Source organism: Salvelinus sp. IW2-2015, unplaced genomic scaffold (genome assembly GCF_002910315.2).
Source record: "Salvelinus sp. IW2-2015 unplaced genomic scaffold, ASM291031v2 Un_scaffold768, whole genome shotgun sequence".
Taxonomy (NCBI): domain Eukaryota; kingdom Metazoa; phylum Chordata; class Actinopteri; order Salmoniformes; family Salmonidae; genus Salvelinus; species Salvelinus sp. IW2-2015.
The window spans coordinates 537190-547826 of NW_019942607.1; the positions used below are offsets into that span (position 1 = coordinate 537190).

Genomic DNA, 10637 nt, shown 5'->3' on the forward strand with positions numbered 1-10637 from the left:
GTAAATCCAATATTGGTTTAGCTGTGTATTACATTTGTATTTGCAGGGGTGCTCTAATGAAATATATACACTGCAAATGTTTGTTTATTTAGACGTATTTATTCAGTCTGCCACCGCTCTTTGATACACTGTACAATATTATAGCTTATATTTAATTCACATCATGGCAGGTAATGAGATTTCTCTCTCGCCACCCTTCCACACCTCATACTCTTTCTTTGTGATATGGTCCTATGTTATTTATGTTCTAACTCTCCCTGTTCTGTTGTTCTCTCTTTCTTATCTCTCTCCCTCTCGCTTTCTCTCTAACACCCCCCCCCGTCCTCTGTATATACTTCGCCTCTTCTTTGTGATATCATCCTATGTTCTTCATGTTCTTCTCTCTCTGTTTGTTGTTCTCTGTCTCTTCTCTCTCCCTTTTCGTCTCCCTCTCTCTCTTTCTCTCTTTCATAACACACCTCTCTCTCACCCCTTTCTCTCTGCAGGAGCAGTACATATTTATCCATGATGCCATCCTGGAGGCTGTCTGTGTGGAAGACGGCAATCTTGGTGCATGAGTTTGCACTCATCTACAAAGACATGCTGCGGTTGGACCTCTCAGAGCAACTCTCCCAGCTCGAGATGAGTTCCAGGTCAGTCACACACTGGAATTAAATAATACATCTTCTGTTTCGTTGTGAAATACTATTTGTTTTCAGTGACTTCACAGAAAAGGTTAAGACAAAACAGCACAACACACCCAACCTAGAATACTAAATTGAAGCACTGTTGGATATTTTGACTTTGTTGCTGGTGGACTAGAGGGGATCAGACAGAAGTTGTGTCTGGCTGAAGTCAACTTGATGTAACAATGCTGCATGGCTAAGAAGTCCAACACATTGTAGCAGAAACAGGACAATATAGCTGATTAAATCAGCATTCTTGGAGTGGCAGGTAGCCTAGTGGTTAGAGCATTGGGCCAGTAACCGAAGGTTGCTGGATCCCCTGAACAAGGCAGTTATCCCACTGTCCCCGGGAGCCGTCATTGTAAATAAGAATTTGTTCTTACCTGACTTGCCTAGTTAAATAAAGGTTAAATACAAAACATTAAGTCAAAACTCAACAGACACTATGAAAGCTTAAAACTTCTTGTCATAGGGGGCGCTGTTTCACTTTGGAAAAAATCGTGCCCAATTTAAACGGCCTCGTACTCTATTCTAGATCATACAATATGCATTTATTATTACTATTGGATAGAAAACACTCAAGTTTTCTAAAACTGTTTGAATTATATCGTGAGTAAAACAGAACTCATTTGGCCGCAAGCCAGCAGCATACCACCCTGCATACCACTGTTGGCTGCTTCTGAAGCTAAGCAGGGTCGGTCCTGGTCAGTCCCTGGATGGGAGACCAGATGCTGCTGGAAGTGGTGTTGGAGGGCCAGTAGGGGCAGCTACGTACGCTCTCTGTCTAAAAATATCCCAATGCCCCAGGGCAGTGATTGGGGACACTGCCTGTGTAGGGTGCCGTCTTTCGGATGGACGTTAAACGGGTGTCCTGACTCTCTGAGGTCATTAAAGATCCATGGCACTTATCGTAAGAGTAGGGTGTTAACCCCGGTGTCCTGGCTAAATTCCCAATCTGGCCCTCAAACCATCTTGGTCACCTAATAATCCCAGTTTATAATTGGCTCATTCATCCCCTCCTCTCCCTGTAACTATTCCCCAGGTCGTTGCTGCAAATGAGAACGTGTTCTCAGTCAACTTACCTGGTAAAATAACGGTAAAAAAAAAAAAAAAAAACTAAAATCCAGACGGAAGTGAAAATTCTGAAAATGGGGCTCTGTGTCAGGGCTTGCCTATTCAACTGGCTTATATTTATGATATACATGCACTGCACACGCCTTCCACTAGATGTCAACAGGCAGTGGAAGGTGGAATGGGGTGTCTAGCTTGATCTGAGGTCGAACAAAAGCTTTTGGAGTGGCATGTCAGGCATTTTGTCAGTTTTTCCAAGGCGCGAGAAGGACCTCGACATTGCTTTCTGAAAAGCGTTCGGTTTACACACGGCGAATATCTCCGGCTCTGATTTTATACATATTAGAAACATCATAAAGTAGGTTTTTTCAACTGAGTTTCATCAGTTTATTCAACCGTTTATTGGGACTTTTGGAGTTTCCGTTCTTTGCGCCAGAGAGGGTGGGAATGTTAGTAACATTGGCTAGCATTGTGGCGTGAATTCGACAGAAGAAATGGACATTCTAACCCAAACAACGATTTATTCTGGACCAAGGACTCCTTGTACAACATTCTTATGGAAGCTCAACAAAGTAGAAAACATTTCTGATGTTATTTCGTATTTCTGTGTAAATGTTGAGTCCTATTCTCCGCCGTTTTGGTGGCGCTGTCTCGCAATAAACAAGCTGTATGTTTTGGTAAAGTTTTTTTAAAAATCTAACACAGCGGTATCTTTCATTTGCCATACAAAGTATTTTTATGTAAAGTTTTATGATGAGTTTTTGGTCAGATTAGGTGGTGTCCAAAATATCTCTGGAGATTTGGTGAATCGATGCTACGTATTCACAATGTATAATCAGGATATGTAGCTCAATATGCACATTTTCGAACAAAACATAAATGTATTGTATAACATGATGTTATAAGACTGTCATCTGATGAAGTTGTTCAAGGTTAGTGATTATTTGTATATCTTTTGCTGTTTTTTGCGAAAGCTACCTTTTGCGGTGAATAAATGCGTTTGTTGTGTTGGCTATTGTGGTAAGCTAATATAATTCTATATTGTGTTTTCGCTGTAAAACACTTAAAAAATCTGAAATATTGGCTGGATTCACAAGATGTTTATCTTTCATTTGCTGTACACCATGTATTTTTCATAAATGTTTTATGATGAGTATTTAGGTATTTCACGTTGCTTCTCTGTAATTATTCTGGCTGCTTCGGTGTCTTTTGTGATGGTAGCTGCAATGTAAAACTATGATTTATACCTCAAATATGCACATTTTTCTAACAAAACATAAATGTATTGTATAACATGTTATAAGACTGTCATCTGATGAAGTTGTTTCTTGGTTAGTGACTAATTATATCTCTATTTGGTCGGTTTTGTGATAGCTACCTATGCCGTAGAAACATGGTGAAAATATGCGGTTGAGTCTTTGGCTATTGTGGTTAGCTAATAGAAATACATATTGTTTTCGCTGTAAAACATTTTAAAAATCAGAAATGATGACTGGATTCAGAAGATGTTTATCTTTCATTTGCTGTATTGGACTTGTGATTTCATGAAAATTATATTATATGATATCCCTGTCCCGTTAGGCTAGGCTATGCTAGTCAGCTTTTTTGATGAGGATGCTCCCGGATCCGGGATGGGTATTAAGTAAAGTTAACCAAGTTTATTGACAGCTGCATTAGACAAAAACATTTTCACACAAGCACTGATGTTTAACCCTTCCTCCTAGGCTGTGTCTCCTCCTACACATCTGTACAAACATTGTGTATTTACTGCTAGGCAGGCCACTAAGTGATACGGGCCATAAACTTTTATTTCTCCCTTAACGGGACCTGACCTTATCTCGACCCCCCTTCATCACTAATCCATGGCTCTCTCCCCCTATCAATGCCTGCCACATGTGATCGCTTTCCAGCAGTCAATATTTCAATAGGATACCTGATATAATGTAAACGTTATACATTATCCTCTCTCCCTCAGTGAAACGAATAAGTATATTTCATATTCTCAGAACCCAACAGCCCCTCTTGAACAATAGCTTCCTACTGTTCAACTTACTTAAACTTGGAAATGACTTACAAATTAACAAACAATGACAATAAAACATGAACAAAAAAGAATAAACATAACAGTATTAACAATGTGGTAAGCTATACATAATTATATATGCATGAAAACCAAAGTCTGAGACCATGACAATTCCCACTCTCTCTTCACCTGACTATGCCTCCAGGATACTTTTCTGCTGGATTCCACAAAAATGAAAGCCCTAAAAAGCCTCCTCATGCTTTCACCCAGTCTTCCCCTTTCCGGCACCAGGTTCCGAGAGGTGTTCCCAAGCCATGTCATTTTCACTTTGTTCCCCATCTCCTCCATTGCCACCTGATAGGCAAGTGTGTATCCCTAATCAATGCTACATCCTCTTGATGCACTGTATAGACTTTCACATCAATGCCTCCAAAATGTTGTTTAGAGTACAATTAAATAAACAACAAATAAACAACCAATAAAGCAGCTAACCCAACCCAACTATGATGTTTAAAGTAGCTCCCAGACCCAACCCATCTGCATGACTTACAGTGGACTCTAGTCTTTCTCTCTCTTTGGTGTCGCTTCCTCTGCCATGGCGTCTTCAAGCTCACCCATTATGCAGCTGGACCTCATGTCCCATAAGAACTATGCACCCATCGAGGAGAGGCATGACAAACTTTACCACTGTAAGGAGCACTATGTGTAGATCAGACCAACGATGTCCCAACCCCCCCGCCTGGTGTATCTTGATGTACACTCAATCTCCAGTTTTCAGCCCGTGCCCTCGGTTATCTCCTGCTCCTCATGTGCGGCTTTCACCTGAGGATATGCACACTGCAACGCATTGGTCATTTCCTGACAACATAGACTCCCACCTTATGGCAAGATCACTAATTTGTGGCATTTGAATGACAGCCCCCGTTTCCCATCGGCCTCCCACTTACCAGCTACCAAGCCATGTGGCATGAGTCCTCATGAAATGATATCCCAACAATGCTACTAAAGTAACCCCTGCTACTACTAACATGGCCCATGACTATAGCCTCCATCAAATACTGTCCCTACAACGACTGCCGTGAGAATAACAACTGCATGTAATCTGTCAAGTAATTCGCCGGCTGTTAGAAATTGGGAAAGAGATTAATGAGTTGGAAGAATGACCAACCTAACAAAACTGAGTCACAGGTTTCTTGTCGTGCTTCTACACCTGCATTGCTTGCTGTTTGGGGTTTTAGGCTGGGTTTCTGTACAGCAGTTTGAGATATCAGCTGATGTAAGAAGGGCTTTATAAATACATTTGATTTGAAGTTTACCATAGTGTCTGAAATGCCACCACTATCTCTTCTACTCTCACCATGATCTGGGTATGTGTAATGTTCAATTTAACTTCATAATAGTCCCTATATTGTGCACAGTTAGCTGTCCTCCCTCTCCTATGAGCTATCTCCTGTAACAATATGCATAGTCTCTGGGAATGATACCCCTCTATCACCTGAGTCCCCTCAGATCTCCACCGCAGTCACATTCCATACCACTGAACAACACTATTTAAACATTCTGTCTCTAACACAGGTCTTGTGTACCTCACCTTCTGCTACAGATACATTTGCACATATATCATTCCATCTAACCCATAACACAATAGTCACTACTCCTAATGCACTTCTACAGTTATAAACATACTAAACATTCTCAAATCAATTAGTCAATATACATCAGTCCCTCCTCTGGAACAATTATCACTCTGATGTTCCACGAAACCTAAAAACATATTGACTTGAAAAGGAAAGAGAAAAAAAGTTTAACTTCACACCACCCTTGATGCAACTATCCGTTGTTTCGTCCATCCGTTACATTCTATACCCATGTGATGCTGGTCTCCATGCCCTCTCCTGCATTTTCATCCTTGGATTTTATCGCAAAACACAGACTATGAGCCTTGTATGCAATTAATTGTACCGTATCATCCAGCAATGTCTATGTATCGATGCGATTTAACATTACAATTCTGATGACATGGTAAAACAAAAGAGAACAAAGAAAACCTTAATGGTTGACCCAATCCTCCTGTCGGAGGATACTTAAAAACCTTTCAGTGATACCCATCCCGGATCCGGGAGCATCCTCATCAAAAAAGCTGATTAGCATAGCCTAGCCTAACGGGACAGGGATATCATATAATATAATTTTCATGAAATCACAAGTCCAATACAGCAAATGAATAAGTTCAACTCTCACGAGTCACCATCCCGGATCCGGGAGCATCCTCATCAGTAAAAGAGCTGACTAGCATAGCGCCACAATAAATACTAGCATATAAATATCATGAAATCACAAGTCCAAGACACAAATGAAAGATACACATTTGTGAATCCAGCCATCATTTCCGATTTTTTAAATGTTTTACAGCGAAAACACAATATGTATTTCTATTAGCTAACCACAATAGCAAAAGACTCAACCGCATATTTTCACCAATTTTTACCGCATAGGTAGCTATCACAAACGACCAAATAAGATATAATTAGTCACTAACCAAGAAACAACTTCATCAGATGACAGTCTTATAACATGTTATACAATAAATCTATGATTTGTTTGAAAAATTTGCATATTTAGGTATAAATCATAGTTTTACATTGCAGCTACAATCACAAATACCAAAGCAGCAGAATAATACAGAGAGCATCGTAAATACCCAAATACTCATCATAAAACATTATTGAAAAATACGTGTGTACAGCAAATGAAAGACAAAATCTTGTTGAATCCAGCCAATATTTCAGATTTTTTAAGTGTTTTTCACGAAAACACAATATAGATTAATTAGCTTACTACAATAGCCAACACACAACCGCATTCATCACCGCAAAGGTACCATCACAAAAAAACAGCAAAAGATATAAAAATATTCACTAACCTGACAAACTTCATCAGATGAAAGTCTTATAACATCATGTACACAATACATACAGTATATCACAAAAGTGAGTACACCCCTCACATTTTTTTAAATATTTGAGTATATCTTTTCATGTGACAACACTGAAGAAATGACACTTTGCTACAATGTAAAGTAGTGAGTGTACAGCTTGTGTAACAGTGTACTGTCCCCTCAAAATAACTCAACACACAAGCTATTAATGTCTAAACCGCGGCAACAAAAAGTGAGTACACCCCTAAGTGAAAATGTCCAAATTGGCCCAAAGTGTCAATATTTTGTGTGGCCACCATCATTTTCCAGCACTGCCTTAACCCTCTTGGCATGGAGTTCACCAGAGCTTCACAGTTGCCACTGGAGTCCTCTTCCACTCCTCCATGGACACATCACGGAGCTGTGTATGTAGAGACCTGTCACTCCTCCACCTTCCGTTTGAGGATGCCCCACAGTGCCAATAGGGTTAGGTCTGGAACATGCTTGGCCAGTCCATCACCTTTACCCTCAGCTTCTTTTGCAAGGCAGATGGTCGTCTTGCAGGTGTGTTTGGATCGTTATCATGTTGGAATACTGCCTGCGGCCCAGTCTCCGAAGGGAGGGGATCATGCTCTGCTTCAGTATGTCACAGTACATGTTGGCATTCATGTTCCCTCAATAACTGTAGCTCCCCAGTGCCGACAGCACTCATGCAGCCCCAGACCATGACACTCCCACCACCATGCTTGACTGTAGGCAAGACACACTTGTCTTTGTACTCCTCACCTGGTTGCCGCCACACACGCTTGACACCATCTGAGCCAAATAAGTTTATCTTTGTCTCATCAGACCACAGGACATGGTTCCAGTAATCCATGTCCTTAGTCTGCTTGTCTTCAGCAAACTGTTTGCGGCTTCTTGTGCATCATCTTTAGAAGAGGCTTCCTTCTTGGACGACAGCCATGCAGACCAATTGATGCAGTGTACGGCGTATGGTCTGAGCACTGACAGGCTGACCCCCCACCCCTTCAACCTCTGCAGCAATGCTGGCAGCACTCAACTCTATTTCCCAAAGACAACCTCTGGATATGACGCTGAGCATGTGCACCAACTTCTTTGGTTGACCATGGCGAGGCCTGTTCTGAGTGGAACCTGTCCAGTTAAACCGCTGTATGGTCTTGGCCACCGTGCTGCAGCTCAGTTTTCAGGGTCTTGGCAATCTCTTATAGCCCAGGCCATCTTTATGTAGAGCAACAATTCTTTTTTTCAGATCCCAGAGAGTTCTTGCCATGAGGTGCCATGTTGAACTTCCATGACCAGTCAGTATGAGGAGTGTGAGAGCGATGACACCAAATTTAACACACCTCGACCTTGTAACACTAACGAGTGACATGACACCGGGAGGAAAATTGCTAAGTGGGCCCAATTTGCGACATTTTCACTTAGGGGTGTACTCACTTTTGTTGCCAGCGGTTTAGACATTAATGGCTGTGTGTTGAGTTATTTTGAGGGGACAGCAAATTTACACTGTTATACAAGCTGTACACTCACTACTTTACATTGTAGCAAAGTGTCATTTCTTCAGTGTTGTCACATGAAAATATATACTCAAATATTTACAAAAATGTGAGAGGTGTACTCACTTTTGTGATATACTGTATATGTTTTGTTCGAAAATGTGCATATTTAGCGGTACAAATCGTGGTTTTACAATGTGAATACGTAGTCAAAATGCACAAAATTGTCCGGAGAAATCTTGGACAGTCACCTCATCTAATCAAATAACTCATCATAAACTTTACTAAAAAATACATGTTGTACAGCAAAGGAAAGATACACTAGTTCTTAATGCAACCGCTGTATTAGATTTTTTTTAATAACTTTAGTACGACATACAGCTTACGTTATAGCGAGACAGCGCCCAAAATAAGGGCGGAAAATACGACTAAACATTTTCAACAGAAATACGAAATAACATCATAAATTGTTCTTACTTTTTGCTGAGCTTCCATCAGAATCTTGTACAAGGAGTCCTTTGTCCAGAATAATCGTTGTTTGGTTGTAGAATGTCCTCTTCTCCTGTCGAATTAGCAACCAAAGCTAGCCATGTGGCGCAAACGTGCCCAACTTCACATAAACCAAAGAAAAGAAAATTCTGAAAATCGCAATAAACGTTCAATAAACTGATATAACTCGGTTTAAAATAACTACTTTGATGTTTTTATCACATATATCAAATAAAATCAGAGCCAGAGATATCTAACGTCTATACCGAAAGCTTTTCAGAACGCAATCTGGGGTTCCTTCTCGCGCCTTCCAAGACAATGAAAATTCGAGACACGTCATTCCAAAAGCTATTGTTCGGCCTCAGATCAAGCTAGACACCCCATTCCACCTCTCACTGCCTGTTGACATCTAGTGGAAGGCGTATGCAGTGCATGTAGATCCATAGATTTCAGGCAAATTAATAGGAAGGCCCTGGAACAGAGCCTCGATTTCAGATTTTTCACTTCGTGACAGGAAGTTTGCTGCAAAATGAGTTCTGTTTTACTCACAGATATAATTCAAATGGTTTTAGAAACTARATAGTGTTTTCTATCCAATAGTAATAATAATATGCATATTGTACGAGCAAGAATTGAGTACGAGGCAGTTTAATTTGGGCACGATTTTTTACAAAGTGAAAACAGCGCCCCCCTATTGACAAAAGGATAAACATCTTGTGAATCCAGCCGTCATTTCCGATTTTTATAATGTTTTACAGCGAAAACACAATATGTATTTCTTTTAGCTAACCACAATAGCAAAAGACTCAACCGCATATTTTCACCATGTTTCTACCGCATAGGTAGCTATCACAAAACYGACCAAATAGAGATATAATTAGTCACTAACCAATAAACAACTTCATCAGATGACAGTCTTATAACATGTTATACAATACATTTATGTTTTGTTTGAAAAATGTGCATATTTGAGGTATAAATCATAATTTTACATTGCAGCTACCATCACAAATAGCACCGAAGCAGCCAGAATAATTAGAGATCAACGTGAAATACCTAAATACTCATCATAAAACATTTATGAAAAATACATGGTGTACAGCAAATGAAAGATAAACATCTTGTGAATCCAGGCAATATTTCCGATTTTTTAAAGTGTTTTACAGCGAAAACACAATATATATTTCTATTAGCTCACTACAGTAGCTAAACACACAACGCAATTTACTCCCCGCAAAAATAGCTTGCACAAAACCGACAAAATAGAGATAAAATTAATCACTAACCTTGAACAAATTCATCAGATGACAGTCTTATAACATCAGGTTATACAATACACTTATGTTTTGTTCGAAAATGTGCATATTTAGAGCTACAAATCTTGATTATACATTGTGAATACGTAGCATCGATTCACCAGAATCTCCAGAGATATTTTGGACACTCACCTAATCTGACCAAAGAACTCATCATAAACTTTACATAAAAATACTTGTTGTATGGCAAATGAAAGATACACTGGTTCTTAATGCAACCGCATCAGATGACAGTCTTATAACATCAGGTTATACAATACACTTATGTTTTGTTCGAAAATGTGCATATTTAGAGCTACAAATCTTGATTATACATTGTGAATAAGTAGCATCGATTCACCAGAATCTCCAGAGATATTTTGGACACTCACCTAATCTGACCAAAGAACTCATCATAAACTTACATAAAAATACTTGTTGTATGGCAAATGAAAGATACACTGGTTCTTAATGCAACCGCCGTGTTAGATTTTTAAAAATAACTTTACCATAACAAACAGCTTGCGTTATTGCGAGACAGCGCTCGCCAAAACGGCAGAGAATAGGAATCAACATTTTCCACAGAAATACGAAATAACATCATAAATTGTTCTTACTTTTGCTGAGCTTCCATCAGAATCTTGTACAAGGAGTCCTTGA

General features: G+C 39.7%; 1 protein-coding gene across 1 annotated transcript in view; it reads left to right on the plus strand.

The window, feature by feature from the left end:
* LOC112068845 (receptor-type tyrosine-protein phosphatase U-like) overlaps nucleotides 1-4468 on the plus strand; it is a 313338-nt gene extending 308870 nt beyond the window's left edge. The window contains 3 exon segments of the mRNA XM_024136057.2: nucleotides 486-536; nucleotides 538-632; nucleotides 4369-4468. Coding sequence (XP_023991825.2) covers nucleotides 486-536; nucleotides 538-632; nucleotides 4369-4468 — 246 coding nt within the window.
* The last annotated feature ends 6169 nt before the right edge of the window (nucleotides 4469-10637 follow it).